The 20,853-nt window shown below is 40.9% G+C and overlaps 1 protein-coding gene across 2 annotated transcripts in view; it reads left to right on the top strand.

The window, feature by feature from the left end:
• The window catches only part of FBLN5 (fibulin 5), a 50,847-nt gene that overhangs the window by 13,501 nt on the left and 16,493 nt on the right, over positions 1-20,853 (top strand). For both annotated transcript variants that reach the window (XM_018907300.3, XM_009101806.4), the window contains exon 5: positions 18,971-19,093. In XM_018907300.3, the coding sequence (XP_018762845.1) occupies positions 18,971-19,093 (123 nt within the window). The remainder of the gene's footprint in view (positions 1-18,970; positions 19,094-20,853) is intronic.

Here is a 20,853-nt window from a genome sequence, read left to right as displayed (position 1 = left end):
CTGATTCTGTCTGCTGAAGTGTGCATTGCTCTTTGGGAGTGTTTGAAAGTTTTCTAGTTTCTTTTTTACTGAGCTGTGAGCCAGGAGGGAAGCACAGTGGCATACTGAGGGAACAGCTGAATGAGAATGGGTCATGTTATAACATAATGGGTTTGTGTGCAGAGAAGGGGCATAAGCACAGAAGGGACAGTGTCCATGTCTTGTTAGATGTGCAGGCTACAGTCCAGACAAAGGAAGGCTGAAATTTTTCTAGACTGTGACCTCTCTGTCTCATGATGTGTTTCAATTTTCCTTCTTTCTTGGAACTGTATGATACTTTGGTATACAAAGAGGCAAGAACCCAGGAATTTCATCTCCCTTGAGATCTGTAGACTACAAAGGGAAAGGGTATGCCAGGAAAAGAAGTTCAACAGATACTCTGGGTTAATGGCCTCCGTTATGCTTGGTCTCTGAAATGGAGGTTATTGGCCACTGGGCTCTGAGCCAAACAATACACAGACTTCAGTTGTCACCCAGAGTGGGTTGGCAGGAGGTTACATCTGACTCAATTCAGAGGAGCAGTAATCATGCCCAGCCTGCCATATCCTCTGGCATGTGCTGGCCAGGGCAGGGCTCACACCCCTGCCATTAATCTCACAGTGATTCCTTAGACTCACTGCCAGCACTGGTTTGATATGTGGGGCTTTGTTGCCTCCCTGCCTTAATTATGTCTTACTTCCAGGGATTTCAGCAGTGCCAAATCAGTTAAGGCCACTATGTACTGATTAGCTCTGTCTGCTCTGGGGTAGATTTCATGAGCTTTCCTTTATGGAATAGCTGTCATGCAAGACAGTCCCACCAACTAGGCCATTCCAGGGCTTAAAAGAAAATCAAGTCACTTAACAGTGCTGGGAAACTGACAGGTGTCATGAATACCCTGCCCCAGTCTGTCAGCTCTTTGGCTTGTTTTTCTATCATTTTCTTATGAGTGACACTTTCTCTGCCTTCCTGTGGCATAATGTGCAGAGGTCAGTATGTGATAGTCTCTCCTCACCTGGAAGGCTGATTTATTTCAGTGCCCTTCATAGCACCAGCACTTACCCAGGCCTGTGTCAATTTTTGCATCTATTTGCGTCACCCACAATGCCTAGAGATGGCAGTGTTCTCAATGACTTAAAAGTCACTGTTTTTCTTGGCCTCTCCCTTATATGTTTTGGGTCAGTCTTGTTTCTTTTCATTTGGTTCCAGCCTGAAAATGGCTATATGTCACAATATAGATGTTAAGCCAAAATATATAGAAAATGTGAATTCTCTTCTTTGCCAGTATAAATCAGCCAAATGGACCATATGTTTTGCCAGACTCTATAGAAAGTGATAATGTGCTGGCACTGTTCCTTTGTCCTGTCCTTAAAACACCAGACCCATGACAGAGCTGCCACACAGAAATGGAAGAGCTGCCTGGAGTAAGATGTTGCATGGAGTTTAACATGCTCTGACCCCTTAATCTGCCAGTTCTCTGCCTTCCCATTTTACTACTTCAATGACATGAGAGAATCTTTCAAAGAAAATAAAGCTGCTAGAAGTTAAATGTGAGTTACAACCAGCCCAGCTCAGGGCAGTTTTTTAACATTCTGCTACTTTTCTGGGATGTTCTGACCCTTGGAGATGACAAGATGTGCTGAAATCTATCTTCATTTTTAACACCAGCAAAACCTTCTCTTCTTTCAACTGTAGCTCATGGTTGCAGGTGCTCTGTGGTATAAGAGCACACTGCAGTGGGAGGAGAAGGTTAGGCAGCAGTATAGGTGTCAGGACAGCTGAAATGCAGGCCCAGGTCCCCAAAGCTTGATTAAGTCCCCTGCTCTCACTGACCTACATCCTCCATGGGAGTTTAGTGTAGAAATGCCCATTGGTCTGATCCGCAGCCTTTGTCATGGGCTGACAGTACAACCTCAGACCTCTTCACTCAATACGGCTTCCAGAGCTCACTACTTCTCTGAGGAATCTCAATATCCAAGCAATCATCTGGAAACCCTTGAGGGGTCTGGGTTTTCAGGAAGAGACCTTTAGCATTTACTGAAAGTTGGGGTGAGAATGGTGTCTTCCCTTGGGCATCCGCAAGTTTGAACATACAAACTCATAAGTCCATCTGGAAATTTTTCTTGGTTTTCCTATGCATTAGCTCGATGTCAGTAACATGCTACTACAGTGAGAATAAATCTGTTTGTATTCATGAAGCATTCAGATACTGAAAATAAAAGAACTGTTTCAGCTAAACAGGGAGAGTCTAGGAGGAGAGGGAGAGGAATGCACCATAAAGTTGCAAGGTCTGAAAGAATCCATAATCCACTGCTTGGTCTGAGACTCTGTTGTTTGTTTTGGGTTTCCTTTTGGTTTTTTCCACAAAATAATTTTAACATCTACTTTTTTATAATATTTTGAGCTTGGGGTTTTTTTTGGTTTGGTTTGTTGGGTTTTTTTTAAGTAAAATTCTTGTTTTCCATTCAGCCCCCTATGTAAATGAAGCATTAACTTGTGAGTCAGTAAATTGGCTTTGTGGTACAACCAACATATCTGTAGGTAACACTGAATGGGAAAATTGTAGAAACAGTAATACACAGAAGTCTAGGAAAGCTACAATTGTGATCAGGAAATTAAGGGACTGGAACCCAGCAGTAGGTAAAAAAATAACCTAGCACAGGGTCATCTGGTGGAAGATGATCAATAGAAGGCAGTGATATCAAGAGCAGTGTAGCACTAGGCAGTTTCTGGCAGTGTTACTAAGACTTCTCATTCCAGAACAGAGAGCAAATAGTACTTCAGAATGTTCTGTTGAGAATGGCTCCAGCCTACTGCCATTAGGTGTAAGTACTTTACTACCAGATAAATGCAGACAAGTTTATGGAAATCTCAGTATAGAGCAGCAGCAAGTTGGGGCCATTACTGAGGCTGACTTTGATTGAACTAGTGAAGTGGATTGTAAAACTTAGGGTAAGATGACAGTAATTGGACCTGTAAATGACAGAAATAGAAGTTTGTATGGTGGGTGGTACAAAAGAATGATTATTGCTGAATAGGGTAAAATTTGCTGAAAGGAAGGAAAATTACTTTTAGACTGAACATAATAAAGTCCTTTATGGCACTGCAGTGTATCAAGTTATACAAGAACACACTAGGTATGTTGTAGTGGAGGAGTAGTACAAAGTGTAACAGTAGAATCATTTAAAAGCTGCCTGGAACAATTTTTAGCAAGAAAGAGTCTCACACAAGTTGGAGGTGCAATAAATGTTGTCAGGTGTGGTTTGCTGTACTTTTGAGTCCTTTGATATATTTCCAGCTTCCAGTGTGGACAGAGGCACAAAAAAAGTCCCAGTATGCTTTATCTAACTCTGCAGAGAAAAGCTCATAGTATGGGTAAGAGCCTCCACCCATTAAACAACATTTATGGTCACTGTGGCTGAGCAACGCAGAGCTGCAAGAGCCTGAACGGGTAGCCTGACATCCCCTTTCCAAGGAGGAACCTTGGAGCAGTGCAGAGTCTGTTTGCCAGACTGCCACTCCTTAATCCTGGAGCAGGAACCAGGCCAGGGAGAGGAGATGTGATCTGAAAGCCATAGCATGCTGCTAATTTCCTGCTATTGCAAACCCTGTGGGGAATCCCAAACCCGGCATAGGCTGGAGCAGCCTTGGATCAGGCTCCTGCTCTTCAGAGGTAGACTGCAGCAATATATACAACACTCATTGCCAGCAATTCACTAAGCACTGCATCTGGAGCTTTATTTCAGAAGCAGATCGAAATTATTTTAATTAAAAGCAGGACTGACTTTGTGATGGAATAGCCCAGACCTGTGCATTGACAGCTATCAGTTGATTTCATGCACTCATCCCAAAAGACCTTTAGAAAGGAGGTGTTTTTCTCCACTGAATCAGTGCTGTTTGAAGATACAGTTCTGTAAAACCTGTATTGTGTTTTTCAGGTGGTACATTGATTTTGGGACAAAATTTTTTCTCATTAACATTTTCAAGAGGTTTAACTAGTCAGAGATGAAAAGTGGTATAAGAGAACTTTACAGGGTTGCACATAAGACTACAAACACTGCCCATGAATTTAATGGAAAGAAATAAAAAGTTTATCTCCATGTTTCTCATGCAATAAGCCCACATATAGATTTGAGTCCAGAGAACTATGGCATAGGTGTGTCCTATACAGACTAGAGAATGCCTCTAAAGATAATGAGTGGCTGGCAATTTGCAGTATATCTATTAATGGCCCAGCAAGTCACATGCATTCTGGAGCTGGTAAGTGATGTTCATCATCTAAAGATACAAAATACTATCACATTCTGCTCCACAAAAATCACAAGCTGACATCTAGAGAATTGGGACATGAAACTGTTTCATAAATACACGATCCATCCATGGTTCATTCCTTTTGACCTGGGGAGGGACATGAAATGCTAAACCAAGCACTGTCTGCAGTATCTGATTGGAGATGATTAGAAAGACTATGAATTGTAGAATGCTAATCATGCCAAGAATTTCCTAGGCCCACTTCTAGCAAAGGGAACTGTGCTTTTTAAAATGGAACTGCTCTCTTGCGTGACTCAGTATGACCTAAGACCTTGTGGCAATAAGGGTTAATAAAAGAACGTATTATGATAAAGAAAAAACAACGTAAATTAACCTTCCTCTACAGCAGGCCCACATGATGGAAAATTCACTGGGGTGTGCCTTCTAGAGAGTAAAAGCAGGAGTTTGCTCCAGGAATAATCACAGAGATTAAATGTTCCTGCTGGTTGGGAACATTGTCTCTTCTGTTTGTTTATTTATTTACTTTTCATTTTTTTAATTACCCAAAGAGAACATAGGGTTTTTTTCAGGCCAGGCCACTTGAAAATGAACTGTTTGGCTTGGGAATGCTCAGCGTGAACATGTCTTTCTGAGCTTTCATGGATGATGTGAGAGCTGGTGGGACTGCCTGTGACACTGCTCATGTGGCCAGTCTGGTCAGCTTGTAGCACTAGTCAGGAATTTCTGAGTTCTGGTATAAGGAAGGTAGGCTTCCCTTGGAGGTCTGGGAACAAATGTGTGCAGGTCTGTATGTGTGAGTAGTGCAGTCTGGTTCTGTTTGTTCAGCATCCAATGAAATGGTTCACCAACCTCAACAGTTGCTACTAAAATAAGCAGGGATTCACATTTTAATTATTTTCTCTTAACTACTTCCAGGGGAGAATTCAAAGTGCAGTCAGTTTCTGGCTTCACAGGCACCCAATTCTCCCAATCATTCTGATTTCCTGGGCACACACAAGATATGAGCAAAGGACTGCTGTGGTGGTTAGAGGGTGGCAGCACATGTCATACAAGGAGAGGTTGGACTGGACCTAACCTGCCTTAAGAAGATAAGGCATATGAGGAAATTGTGCTGCTTGCTGCCTTCCACTGTCTAACGTGAGTGTGTAGAGAAGATGAAGCCAAATCCTTCTCAGAGATGATGTGGACAGGAACGGGCAAGAGTTGCAACATGGGAAATTCTTATAGCTCTCAGGAGAAATTTTATCACAGTGAGGTGGTCAAACACTGGAAAAGAGGTTCAAAACCTTTGTAGCTAAAGGTCATACCCTTGGAGAAATTCAAACCTCAACTGGAAAAGCCCTGAGCAGCCTGACTGAATTGTCCCTGCTTTGAGTGGAGGCTGAGACCAGATGATTTACAGAAGCCAACTTCAACATGCCTTGTGCCATGGCTCTGAAACTGCAGTGCCTGAAGTGCAGTAGCCCGTGTCTGATACTGGTCCGAGCCTTTAATATATCGAACCCATAAAATGAAAGTGATACTCTCTTTGTCACATGGACTATGAGTTTTAGCACTGATTTTTAAAGTGCTGTCAGATCTTTGAAAGGAGTGGGGTGTTTTGATACTTGCTTTGGAGGCTCTGCAGAGCTGACCTGTTAAGTGTCACTCAAAATCTACATCACCACTCCAGGGTCTGCAGTGAGAATTAGAGGTCCTTTTTAAAAGGGGAAACCTTCAGATCTCTGCCCATGGCAGCAACTCCAGCCAACTGCTCCAGAAGCTGTCATGATTGACTAAAGAGAGTGTTATCCTTGGCACTAAGGGCACCGGGGACCTTATCAGGGAGAAAATTGTTTTTCATATTTCATCTGAGTTTCAAATCTGTCCTTGTGTCAGCATGTTTTATAACAATCTCAAAAGCGCCACAAAGCTAAGGTAATTCTTGTATAAATGTTAGGACCTTTTGGGCTCTTTTATAAGCAAAGAATGGGTAGTGGAATAAAGCCAGTGGAGAAGAAAAATCTCTGCAAATACTGGCTTCCAGACTCAGACAGCTGTGTCCTCATTACTCTTAATAGCAAAGAGCTATGAATGTTGGGCAACATTCCCCCCTGAGTGTATACATAGCAAGCCATCTATTTATTTATTTCAGTGGTGGTGATCATTGGAAAATGCTTATAAGCCCTGCTCAAATAACTGGCTTTAACTCAGATTTGGCATTCACTGCTTTATAATGCTTGAACCACATTTTCTTGCAATGTTCCAAAAACTACCGCCAGCCAACTGAGTTGCAAACTGTCCTGGATAAATGAAAACTGTGTGGATATGGGAGGTTTACTTTGTTCCAATTAGTGTGTGATGTGGAGGTCTACTGGCAGTTTTCCTGCTCTCCTTACTCTCAGTTCATGGCTCCCTGGAAAAAGAGGTGTTCCATCTCAGAGGGCTTTTTACTCTCTCCCATTCTCTCTCTCTCTCTCTCTCTCTCTCAGTAGCCCCTTTCAGTTACCTGTAGGGGCTAAATTAAGACAGAAAATTTCTAGATTTGGGAAATTGTGATATAGCAAGATCTCAAAGGAGATGTGCTGAGCCTTTAGAGGCAGAAAGTTGTGTTTTGTTTTGTTTTGCCCCAAGAACTGCCAGTTTTGAGCAGGACCATGACCAGGTTCTAGATGGTTGCAAAACTCCCAAGCAGGACAAGATATGAGGCTGCAACTGCATCAAAGAAACTTTCTAATGAAAGTTACCTAACATTTGTAGGAGTCCTGTCCCCCACCTGTCAATCAATAAATCAATTGAGATAAGGGCAGATCTCCCTCTGTATTGATCCTGCCATAAAACAGAAGTCTTCATCTGCATAGTCTTGACTGAATTTTTTCTCCATGAAACTGAAGATTCATTTCACTGAAAAACTGAGAAAATACTTCACTGTAGGAACTTTGAGACACACATTCTGCAGCCCAGGCTCTTTTCCCTGGTTTAATTGCTACGTAAAGGGAGTAAGGTGTTAGCCTCTTGGAGAAAGTCAGAGTGCCTATTATATGTGTGTTTGACTCATGTAGCTTCAAGTGACATGAGACAATCTACAGCCATGCCACCTCCAGGTGGTGCCTCCTTGTGTGCTCAAGCCAAGCAGTTTTGAATCCAGTCCTTTACTGAATGAGATGCTGGTGATTATTGCTGAAGCTTTTGTGAGAGATCAGTTAGAGACAAATCCCATACAAGGGATCTCTATCATGATATCCCATGACAGAGATCCCTTGTTGTCTTCTTTTCATATATATTGAAGATTTTGTTATCTGGTCAGAGTGACTACAGCATTCATACTGAATTTTTTCTATGGGTATGTGCATATTGCTCACCTAGAATCTCACTTGTTTTTTAAGTTGTTTGCACAACATGCTTGATGTTGCACATCCAAAGTGGCTGCATTGTAGTGGAAGAAGTAGCCCTTCCAATAAAAGTTTCTGTCATAACCTGCAGGTGGATATTTGTATCCCATTGGTTTCACTGTGGCTTTCATTTCTGGATCCATTTGGATCAATTTTTTCTGCCATATTAAAAGTCAGACTGTTCTCTTCTTTACTAGTTATTGTGGTTTATTCCCAGTCCCAGTCCTCTCTAGCCTGCCAAAACACTTGGAAAAGGAGCTCTTAATGACTCAGTTAAAATGTACGGTCAAGAAGTTCACTTATTAGAGGAAATGTAAACTGACCACCAATTGGCTAAACCAGCTGGCTGGACTATTTGTGCTTGAGATTTCTCAAAGCTCCCCAGGGAACAAAAGTGGGAATAGCAGTCCTCTGCTTTTAGTTCTCTCATGTTCTGTACCCGAACAGAAAAGTCTTTGAAAAAAATTGTTGGAGGAGAAGCCAATAGCATTTGACAGACATGTTTAAAAGCTTTATAAATAATGCTTTAAACACCTATAATTTTGATATATTCATTCTTTCAGGGTCTTTTTAAACTAACCCATGCTAATGCAGAGAAAATATACAATTCAGCCATAGAAAACTCATTTCTTCACTATTACTAGTTCTACATCTCTTCTGTAAAGTTTTATAAGCATTTTCTAGAGATTCTAGCATGAGACTTTTTCATATCATGCAGCAAACTGATGAGTATAAGAATCCTTTTTCTTATTTCTAAGCGTGCATTTCCTGGCTCTGACTGCACTTTTTTTTGTTTCCATTGCAATAGAAAGTGCTACTTAGATAACCTCCCAGCAGCTGGGAGCATTCTTAATAAAAGCCCACTGGCTCCTTTTACCACTCTGCCAGCAGATCACAGTGTAGCCTATGGTCATACAAAATAGGCAATTTTGAGAAACCACAATAACATTTCATTTATTCATCTGAAAAATATATTTCCTGATGATGAAGATAAAACCATATTGAACAAAACTTCTTTGTACCTCCTAATTCAGCAGGTTCAATGTCATCAGTGGAATGGCAATGTGTCTACCTCACTTCTGCAGGGTACTTGGGTCACTCTTGTTCTGCTGTACTGCAGCTATTTGACATAGAATAAGCGAGTCCCAAATCACATGCACTGGTCATGCATGTGCAGAATCTGCAGCAGGAAATCATGAATCAAGAGAATACAGTTATGTTCCAGCCCATGGAGTTTCCATCTTTAAGCAAAGCTCTTGGTTGGAATTAGTAGCTTGTCTTTTTGTTTTGAGTCCCAGAGTCAGCATACTGACTGTGCATTTGTGCAAAAGCTCTCATGGGACACCAGGAATAGTCCACACAAGTGGATGTGATCTTGTCCCAACAGAGAGTCCTGGGAATTAGTGGGAGTGAGGATCTGTGGTCATGCAGGTGATGCCAAGTGTACAAACCATGCACAGGTCTGTTCTGAGCAGAGAGGGGGGAGGCCGCTGGCCCTTTAGTCCCCTTGCTATGCACTTCTTTGCATGGCTGTCCTGTAAATCTCAGCCACAAAAGCAGGACTAGAACAGTGTTCTAAGAGCAAAGTCCTTCACAGTTTAGCTGTTGTTTATCATCTTTGAGTAATGTGAAAAGTGCTCTTGCTAAGGAAAGGCTCAGATAGCTGGCAGGAGACCTAGAACCTGTGACAGATGTTGAGCAATTTTCATACCAGGCAGAGGGAGCAGAATTACAGATTCATGCCTCACACTTATTTAGTATCCATTTCCAGACTGACCCTCTGTGTGAAAAAACTCACTTTAATCCTTGTTTAGCCATCAGCCAATAACCTAATGCATATGGGATGTAGATAGAAAATTAATTCAGCAATCAATGGCCAATCCTCAGACAGTGAAATATGCAATTAAACAGGTGTTTAGGGAGTTGATCTTGGATTGTGTCAAAGCTCAGAGGGGTCAGTTGTCCTTGGAAAAAACACTGACCCCACACAGCAGCAGTTTGAATTTGGCTTCAGTCTGCACTTTAGGAATGTGGCATTGTTATTTCTTCCCTTTTCTTATCAATTGTAATTATCTTGAGAGAAAAAAAGAACTTTTGAGAAAACATGTGATTTCACTGAGTAAAAATCTACTACTGAGGAAATTATTTTCAGTGTCCAAATAAGGAGTGGGGGAGAAGTCTGGGGAAAGTGCTCTGTTCCAAGTAATCTTGGACCTGATACCCATGTTACTGAGCTCGGATGTTTAGTCCTGGCCTGCAATTACGCCTATAAAAAACAGACATCCAATCTTTGTATTATTTTAAAATGGAGCCCTGAGGGTTATAAATGATTGAATGAGCTTTAGTGTTTGAGCAGACAGAGATTCTGGAACAAGCTGTCAGCTTTGAGCCTCTCTTCCAGATCATTGCATCTTAAGAGCCAGGTTAGCTCCTGGGGTTGTGACAGTAAAACAGTGGGACTAAAAGACAGAATAAAATAAAGACATAGGGCCCCAAAATCACCCACTCCTCCTTGTAAAAAGGGAAGAAGATTTTCCATGGTAAATGTTCTCCAGTCTACAAGACCTGTGCTCTCACAACTGTCAAATTAATCTCCTGTACTGCTGTGTTGAACCCCATGGTGGTGGCTCTCAAATAGTCATGATGGCAAAAGCATAGCCACTTTTGTCAATGGCTGACCAAAAGAAGGAAAAGCAGCCTTAGCTACTACTGTGACCCACAGAAATTTTGCAGCATGATTATCAGAATTCATTACTTAAGAAAGGAAGTCATGCATGCTAAATATGTTCCAAAGAGAACAAAATGTAACAGTCCATCTGCAAAAGAGCACACATTGCCAAAAGCATATTGTCTTGGAAATCTGCTGTCCACGTTGGCTTCCCCCTTCATCCCAGAGTCCAAGCAAAGTCTCACTTCTAATTGTCATGGTCTCCAAGAGCGTGGTTCTAGCTCAGAGAAGATAAGCCCACATCCTTCCATGACAGCTCTCTGCCAGTGCTGTTATTCCACTGTCAGCCAGCTGGGAAAGGAGCTGCCATGGGGGAGTGGGATGCTCACAGTGCCCCGAGCACAGACCACGCCTGTGGAGGGATGAGTGCAGCCACAGATCCCACCAACACCCCTGGATGCACTGAAGGACAATAGTCTCCCTTGTTCCTGTTGGGGCAGGTGCAAATCATCTCCTTGGGATGGAACTCCCGTGGTAAACTTTCCACTCTGTACATTTACTCTGTCATGTAGCATTTAACCACGTGCCCATAAGACCAAGATTTTTTTATCCTTTAAAAGTAGCTTTTTGTCTAGAAATCTTTCCTTACCTGAAGGGCTCTGACAAGTTTCTGAGCTGATGAGTTGATCTTAAGGACTTGGTTTCCTTCATGCATTCTTTAGTGCATGAATTCCTATTTATGCACAATCCTCTTTTTTCTGAGCAGAAGAAAGGTAGTGTCTTTGCTTGCAGTGTTTGAACCACACCTTCTAGAGGGCAGGTGCTCCCAGTTCCTAAATACCTCTGTTTCTTCTCCTGTTGTCTGCTGGCTTCTTTCCCTTGCTATCCACCTCATAAAGTTACTTAGATTGCTGAAAAATCTACTACTTCCTGCAAGACCACATCATCTAGCCTTAGTTTAGTCCTCTTGAGGCTCTTTGATTCAATGAATTGTCTGTGGTAATAATTTGGATTCTTCCTCTTTTACTTGGTTCATCCTCCACAAAGAAGCAATCACTCTGTATGTACTGAAAGGAAGGTGGTTGGCATGCCCAACAGATTTAGGCTGATGACTTAACATCTTCTACCACAAAAAATGTTATTAACATTTTCTATGTTTTCCACATATTTCTGAAGTTACTAAAAGCATTAGAGGTACAATTCTTTTCACTAAAAATAATTTTTATTGATTTGACTACAAATAAAAACTAAAAAAATGCACACAGATACATTTAAATATTTGCAATGGAAAAATCATTTGGAAGAACTTTTCAAATTCCTATTCTCATTTTCAGTACTTTTGCTGGCCCAGATAGATTTCCTAATGGCCTAGGAAATGGAAAATGAGGTAAGGCAAACAGAATATCTCATGTATGATGGTTATGGATATAGACAAAAATAACCAAACATTGAAAAGTGCTGGATTATTCAGTGAATACTTTAAGACACAATTTTGACCACATATTCTGTCTTTTTTGTTACCCAGGACACAGAACCTTACCTATCAAATGGTGTTTTGAAGACATAGTTTTTTGCTACAGAATAAATACTGTTGAGGTATAAGACCCTAAAGGGCAGGAACAATCTTTAACATCCTGGTTTTTTTCATATTTAATTTCACAGCAATACTCAGAGTCCTGTCTGTAAGGGTAAGAAGAGGTGTGAAAGTCAGATAATTATTTCAATTTGCTACTGACTGCATAAATAATTCTCTTTCTGCTTCAGTAACTACTGGAAACTTTGAGGTTCCATGCACCATCTAGCACGTGCTTTATTATGTTTTTCAGACGCTCTATCAGAAGCACTAAACCATGTGTCTTATTTTTATTTTGACTTTGTCTTCTAAACACTGAATTAAATCTCTTTGCTTTTGCTTTAGCAACCATCTCAGATAAGAACACAGTTTACATGAAGATGTTTACAGATCACAGGCAAATATACCTTGAACCTTTTCTTAAATAGATTACTGAATGGAGCATTATCTTGGTCTAAGATAAATTTTTGGGGCTTGGAATAACTCTTTGGAATCTCTTGATATTTCTTTTGCAATATAATTTTTAAAGTGTTGATGCCAGAAATGTATTTCAGTAATTATTGCACTAATGCAATGTACAGTGGTAAGAACAATTTCTTGTGTCTACTCAGTGTGCTCATGGTAATGCTTGTCTTTTCAGCAACATGATGTCAGGAAAAGTTTATATTCAAGAGATTACCTGTAACAACCCCAGAGTTATTTTTTTGGCCTACATTTTTTACTCTTGATAAATGACCTTGCATTTTTCTGTCTTGAAAAGCATTTTCAAATGTGCCCACCATACCTGGTGAAATACTTTCATATAAGACTTCATTTCACATTTTAGTTTACTGCACCAGCTTGTGATCCTCTGCATTTTATCACAAATGTGGAAAACAGTGGGCCAAAACCAGATCCTCAGAATTCCACATTTATGATTCTCTCTTGAGATTATTGAACTCCTAGTCTGTCTCTTTGGTTTGAAAAGTACTGAATATATCTGGTCCCAATTCAAAGGGTTAGAGTCTTGGTTTTCTTTTTATGCTGCTATTTCTTGCAGTATTATTAATACAAATAAGATTGGTCTCAGTCCTGCATTCTCGGTGAACATGAGTAAATATCATAAAAAGACCTCCTGATAAGAATTAGCCTCCCTGGTGAGATGCAGTGTTGTGCTGCAGTTTCACATCTAGGTTTCCTTTCTATATTAATATGTTGCCCCATTTTTAGTGCATGCATGGCTTTTAAATGATTTCCTTTTTCTTTAGTTTATGAGCTGTGAATTAAAAATTTCATTCATTGTTCTATGACGTGGCTAACTTCTAAAGAATCCACTAATATCTATTCATATTAGCTTTTACAGATAATAAAACACAAAGCCAGTAATTTGCATGCTAAACACCATGAGTTCACGGGGTTTTTTTGACATTATAAATGATATCTATCCAGTCACCAGGCATCCTGCCATCCATTAAAAATACAATCTGTACCAATAAAAATAAAGCATCAGCACATCACATCCTACAAAAGGCAGGCAGGCAGCCAGCCAGAAATTTAAAAAAAACTTTCTCCACCCTTGCAATTCTCAAATGAAATCCCATTGCCCCAGTCACCTCACCTCTTGTCAAAATGTCAAGTAAAGACAACATCACACCCCAGAGCTGCTAAACCAAACCACCACAGCCATAATTTTTTAAGGCGGACACACTGATCTAAGAGAGAGGGATGTGGTTAATTTTGAAATGTTCAGGCTTCAGCTCTTTCAGCCCATGTTTCCTTACAAAGGGACATGGAGATGCCATCTACCTCTTCTCTCCTTCTGTCAGTAACCCAGAGATCTTTAAATCGCATGGCTCGGAGCCATGAGGCTCTGTTCATTGTAGGTGGTATTTCTTGGGAGGCAGAGAGCAGTGGTCTGGACGGGCCATGTGGTTGCTCTCAGTATTCATCTGGGAAGTAACAAAGTAAATCATTCCCACTTCGAGTCAGCTTTTAATTTATCTGGAGTCCTGCCCAAACTTCTGCCTGTGGAATTAGCTGTGGGAGCAGTAATGTGAATACAGCAACTACAAAGATGGATAAGAGAAGTGAATACAACAATGGAAGGATGGGTGAGAGAATATAGATGACCACTAATTTAATAGTGCACAGCAGGATACTCAAGAGCTGAAACAATTAGAACCTAAAAGCTAGAACCTTTGGCCAAGCATTGCTTGGCAAGAGAAGCTTTGAACAGTGATCCATCTCTCCTGCCTTGGCTCTCTAATGTGCTTACAAAGTGCTTAACAAGTGCTCTCCCAAAGGAGTCACCCAGAGCCACTAGTCATTTTGGAAAAATCTAAATTTGTTCAAAATTATTAGGTATGACAAACTTTAACATCCTCACTGTTTTCATATGTAATTTCACAGCAACACTCACAGTCCTGTGTGTCGGGATAAAAAGAGGTAAGGAAGCCAGATTACTCTTTTAACTTGCCACAGACAACATCAATAATTCTCTTCCTGCTTCAGTAACTACTGGAATCTTTGAGATTCCATGCAACATTAGGCTAGAGCAGCAACATTCCACAGAATTTAGCTGAAAGAAATTTTGATGCTTCCACGGTCCTCTAGTAGAACCTAATGCTTTCAGAATGATGGTTAAACTTTTATTTTAGATCTCACTAGCCAATGTAGAGTCTGCACAAAATTTCTGAAAAAGTGGTATCTTGAAATGTTCATATAATAGGGGCAGGTTGTACATGAGAGACTGTTGTCATCACATTGCAAAGCTCTCATACCTTCTCAGTGATTTCTCATTGGCAGCTCCTCATAGCACTGACTCCTTCTTCACAGCCAACAACTCCACCTCTCATCCCAACCAGCTAACTCACTCTTCTTACTGGACACAGCTGTGCCCTATTAAGGGCAGGCCTGTTCCTAATCTTTGGTGATTAGTACAGCTGCAACTCCTCAGGTGTGAGGCTACCTCCTGCACTTTATTTTCTTACATTCTATCCCTCCACAAGAGACTACAAGGCAGAAAGGTTTGTCACCTGCTCCTGTTTCTGTTTTGCTAAATGGTCACAGAATTGTCCTTTAATTCCTTACTCTTGAATTTCCTTGTTAAAATCCAGGTGCACTGGTATTTATCACCAAATGGGATATTGCAGGGTTTTGTAGTCCAGTTTGATTTGTATTAGGATTGGAAGGCATCAAATAAAAATAGACTAACTTTGAACAAGTTTTGTACATAAGAGGGCAAGCCCTGTCCTGAAGCGTTTTAGGTGCTAAACAGTGAGGGAGACTGGACTAGGGCAGAGATAATGGATTTTTATGGATTTTGCAATCCCTGCTTTTCAAATAGGAAGCAGGGTGATGGAAGATGAAAAGCAAGGAAAAGTTCCCAGAAGATAAATTCTCAGCCCATGAGCTACAGTGTGGTCAGTGTATCTGTGCTGGCTCCTCGTCCTGCACAGTAACCACCAGGTACTTTAATCTTAGATATCTTTGCTGAGGGCAGATCTAATTTTTATTTCCTTCGCAGTCCACCTCATGGCAATTCGTCTTTGTTGCCACGTACTGAGTCACCTAGCCAAAATCACATGAGGTATCCCTTAACAGTTGCTATTATTAAAGACTAGACTTGTTGTTTGGATGCAGGTAAGATTTTCTAAGGACCTTGGTGATGAAAGATACTAAAAGCAGCCTTGGTATAATGAAAACCATCCTTGGATTATCAGTGATGGGTGACAGCATCTAAGGCTTCATGGCACTGATGCTGGGATCATCAAATATCACAATTTGTTAACATTTGCAATGGAGAGCAGTGGGGTTTCTAGGGTTTCATGCTCCCCTTTAATAACTCTTCTTCTCTCCATCCGATTAGACTTTACCTTGGGGCTCAGGTGACATCTCACTGCAGTATTTCTGTCCATGGTGAAGACTGTGACATAAGTTGTGCTATGTCAGACACGCTCTTCCAAACTTCAGGAAAACACACCTCAGGGATTTCTTAGCCCCTTGTGCTATCCTTGCATTGAGTAGGCCTTACAGGTTGTTATTATCTGAATTTGTGTTATCTGCTTTGAACCTACAAAACTATTGAAAATCTATGATCATGTGCAATTAGCTTGCTCAGGTATTGTGTATGACCATCACAGAGGCAGAACATGCCTCTGTGATGGGTCATACACAATACCTGAGCCTCTTGAAGTCCCAGAACATGAATATACTTAAGATTATGCTTGAATGAGACAGAAATAAACTGTACAATCAGACAAAGAAATTATTCATGCCTTATTGATGGACTGTCATGTTCCATTCGCAACCTCTTGCAATTTTCCATTCAAACAAAAATGCCCTGGAAGTGTTTTGATGTAACTTCTCTGTCTATCCATTATAGGCAATCTCTTGAAGTTCTATGGCTAGTTTTCTCCCCAGTGGAAATAGTCTGGGATTGTTTAGGGGTTTTTTTGTTTGTTTTCCCTGCCAAATGTCTAGTTTTGACTTTACCAACCACATCTGCTCTTACTGTGTGCTGCACTGTGTAAATGGCCAAGACACCCTATGTCTCCCAGGTCTGATATCCTTCCAGAAGATACCCAATGTCTGGCCAATTGTTGCACCAATAGTTTTTTTCAGTGCACAAATATCTGCTCTCACTTAGTGAACCCATATAATTGGATTAATCCAGGGTAGACAGCCTGGGATTATACTACCTGTTTCAGCTGTGAAGGCTGCTTGCCAAAAATAGTTTATTTGATTGTATTGGCTGTGTCAGTAAGAGTTTAATGGCACCTCGTGGTAAGGGGCAATCTTAGAAAATGCCAGACATGAAATACAGAACTGGCTGTGCATGCTCAGGCCCAACCAAAAAGATTTGCTCTACCAGTAAAGGTATTTGCACCTGTTGGTTGCATAAAACTTCTTTAGTGAAGTCACTAAGGTACTATTCAGTGCAAAATGTGAGGAGTCAAGGTGTTCTGCATAGACAACTTCAGGATCATACAGTTTTCTGGCAGAAACTCTACAGGAGGCCTTCATTGTAAAAAATGTTGCATTCAAATGGAAATATGCTTCCAAATACCACCACAAAAGGTGAAGACTGGGAAGAAGCAAATAAATCTGATTGTTATAAAGCAAACAGAAGAGGATCAACATTTTACTTCTCTGGAGTGGAGCTCAAGCAGCTGCTACAAGGATGATTTGGGAACAAAACCAATCCCATAGCCACCTGTTGCTTTAAGTAAAAGACGTTGTATCCCTGCAAGAAAAATGCTCCACAAAAGAGTGGACGATCTGTTGTCTTCAAACTGTCTTGCTATATCATATGTGGTGAGATCATGACCCTCATTTTGTTTTCACTTTGCTTCACCTATTAATATTACTGGAAGCAGGGAACATGGAAAATGAAAATCTCCTTTTTAAGCCTAGTGCAGACTAGAAAAAGCAGAATTGGCCAGATCCCAAGGTACCACTCCTAAAATAACAAGAAAGCATGACAAATAGAAAGCTTTTTCATTTAGAAAACATTAATGTCATTGTTATGAAATTTATGGTCAGATAAAATCTTTGTTCAGATACTACCAATTATGTGTGATATGCTATGAAGGGAGGATCCAAATTTTTTAGCTCAATCACAGAAGCAATAGCTGAAAGGAGCAACATATTTGTGGACCTATATAGTCTAGACTTGTTATCTTACCCTTTTCCCACTTCCCCCATCATGTTGCCAATCTTCATCTGGCCAATAAATACATGGGAACTGAATTCTGACAGAGTTAATTACCTCTAATTGTGCCCCTCTTGTTATCTTACCAGCTTTGACTCGCCATAAATTGCCCTAGTGCAGATGTTGGCAAGATAAGAACTCTAGACTCCCTCCATAGGTATAATATGTGTGTATTTATTTATGCATCTGAACATGTTAGACACGCTGCTGTGGTAGCCTGGATCTGGTATTTCATGACTGCTAGGATTGTACAGCTGACTGGCCACACTTGCTGCCTTGGGGGCAGGTACAGAGATGGAATTCCTGCCTTCTGCTGCCTGCTCCAGCCCAGGGCATTGGTGAGACACTTTCAGTCATGACCTAACAAAGTCTGGGTTAATAAGAATCAGGGGAGGATCAAAGAAGTAGCATTGCTAGGATGACATAGTGCTTCAGCAAAGGCCAGTGCACAGTATGCTGGAATGAAAAATAGTTTAGGTATCAATAAATAAAACATAAAAATTTAGGTTGGCTGGGAAAATGACACAATTTATCTTTTGGCATTTCCATTTCTGACATCTAGAGGCAAACCTGATGCCTGAAATATCAGGAAAGATACTGAGCAAGTTGTGATTCAAAATGAATTTCTGACTCTGAAAGGCATTTTTTATCAGTTAGGTTCCAGGGTCCTGGCTTATATAAATGAAAGAATGCTATTCACCTCCTTTGCAAAAAAAAAAAAAAAAAAAAAGCCCACAACAAAAACACCCTAAGGGATTGCAACAATAAAAGCCCAAATGCATTAAACCCAGTAAAGATGGGGGGGGGGGGGGTGGAAATTAAAAGAAAATAGGACTATTATTGGGAAATTAATTCCAGGGAAGTATACATATTTTGGTCAGGTAAAGGTTGATTTTTGATTGAAATTTCTGTCTGAAAAATTACAGTGAGATGGCCTGCATTGGTGGGGGTAGGAAGTATTTTTTTTTTTATGTCTCTGAATTGTGTTTGTACATCTCTCAAATCCCCCTTCATCTCTTACTTTTCAATGGGATTGCACAACGCTTTCACCAGCCTCTCCCTTGGACTGAACACTGCTCTATAGCATGAACATCCCAGCTCAGTGACACAGCAAATGTAGAAGTTACAAAAAGTTCAAGATAATGAGAGCCTTTCCTTGAGGAGAAAAACTAAAACACTGGGTCACCTACAAAACGGAGAGATTTGATGTGCACCCTCAGTTCCCACTGCCCTCAGATATTTATTATTGTGATTTTCCTTCAGGTTATGGTCATTCTCTCTACTCCTCCAAACTCTGATTCCTTGCACTGTACAATATGAAAAATCTCTTGTTGTTGCTATTTCTAACATTTTCCTTCTGTATTTCTGTGTTGCAGATGTGGATGAATGCGCTTCAGATTCTCACCAGTGTAACCCCACCCAGATCTGCATAAATACTGAAGGGGGCTATACCTGTTCCTGCACTGAAGGCTACTGGCTGTTAGAGGGCCAGTGTTTAGGTAAAATCCTCAATTGCTACACTGAGTATGTGTATCTGGGACTCCCTGAATTAATGCCACTTAGCACTTTTGCCAAGGACACAGTTAAACCTTCAGCTATGTGGAAACTGTCTTTTGTCTCTGCAAGTGCCAATGAGGTGTTTGGCAGAGAGACTCCCTCACGGAACAAAACTGTAGCTGTGAATGCCATATGACTAGCATCATAATAGTGTAATAACTGGGCTTGTCATATTCCCAGTCTGAAGGATTCCCTTTCATGTAGGATCAATTGCAAGCATGTGTGCATAGAGATTTTTGCCCAAACAGACTTGTGCTTTTGTTACTGTGACAGTGTGGACCTGAAGGGACCCATATTTGATACCAAGAAATGGGAATGACAGAAAATCCTAAGCCAACCAATTCTTTTGTTTGGGGGTGAGAAAAAAATTACCTCTGAACTGGGTGCCATTTCACAATCTTCCATGCAGTGTTATTTCAATTTTATTATTTTCACTGCAGCAATCTTCTGTTCATCCTTTTAGCTCAGTCCTGTTGAAAAAATATTGCTCAGGAAAACAAAGCTTTCATCTCTCCTCTCCTCCAGCCCTTTCCCCTCACTTGGAATACACATGGGATGATGATGCAGATGTTAATTTAAGGTACACAGGTAGGACCTAGGAATCAGCATACAACTTTTTTTAAATAAAATTTACCCATTATTAGTTTTTTCCCTGCAGTGCAGGCTGTTTGGTGCCAGCTCTGCAGAGCTGGACCATCCTGTCACATCTCCACTGGAAGGAGAATGGGCTTTCCCTGCCCATTCGTCCCTGGAGCATCTCCAGTTATTTTCCAGCTTTCTCCTCCCAAGTACCAATTCCATGAATTCATGGCTGCTTTCCTAACTGCTGCTGTGTAATTCACCTGGCAGGCACCAGGCTGAGCCCTGTCCAAGCTGGAGTCTGTGCAGCCATAGCCACTTCAGGGAGTCATTGTCTTACAGTTCCCCTGAGATACGAAGTCTCCAAGGCCCCTGCTCCTTAATTTATGATAAACTTCTCAAAAGCTTGTGCTGGGGAAAGTACAGGCATATGTGACAGGGTGGGGATGAGGGAGGGAAGGAAGGCAGATTCTGCTCTGCATCACCTGTTCTGATACACATTTACTTCTCCCAGTTACAGGCCAAGTTAAAGGGTTGTGTGCAGCATTCAGGATTTTAACACAGGTCTAAAATACTCTTCTGTTTGATGGTTATAGCAGAGAATTGAAAAGGCTGCGCTGATGAATTGATTTGAGTACCTAATTATGCTATCCAAAATAGGGAATAACATTCCAGTATTGCCCTACTTAAATAATCATGGGGTGGATTATTGCAAGGCAATGTGAAAAAGGAAAAGCAAATTGTGTTTAGAATGGCTGTATTTTCCCCTAAATTCCAAAGAAGTCTCAGTTTTCCATACTTTATACTGGCTTTGGAGAAGTGATCTTTGCTGCCACAAAGCAGTAAAGCAATACTTACCGTAATCAGAGGGCCAGGTTGGGTTTAGAGACAAATTTTTTCAGTGCCCTGTTAGCAGTGCAGTGGAATTCAGTGGAATTACCAATTACTGTTTGTAAATCACCATTACAAAAACCTACACTTCTATCTGCTGCAATTATCCTGTAAAGTTTACACAGAGAAGCCAGTGCAGCAGTACCCACATGACCCACCCACAAGAAGCAGCCCTGTAGAAGCAGCCCTTATCCTCAAAATATAACACTCTTGAGATAACAGTCCTGAAAAG

The sequence above is a fragment of the Serinus canaria genome, chromosome 5, assembly GCF_022539315.1.
Source record: "Serinus canaria isolate serCan28SL12 chromosome 5, serCan2020, whole genome shotgun sequence".
Lineage (NCBI taxonomy): Eukaryota > Metazoa > Chordata > Aves > Passeriformes > Fringillidae > Serinus > Serinus canaria.
Note: the sequence above shows the minus strand (reverse complement) of the source record. Positions and strands in the feature narration are given on the sequence as shown.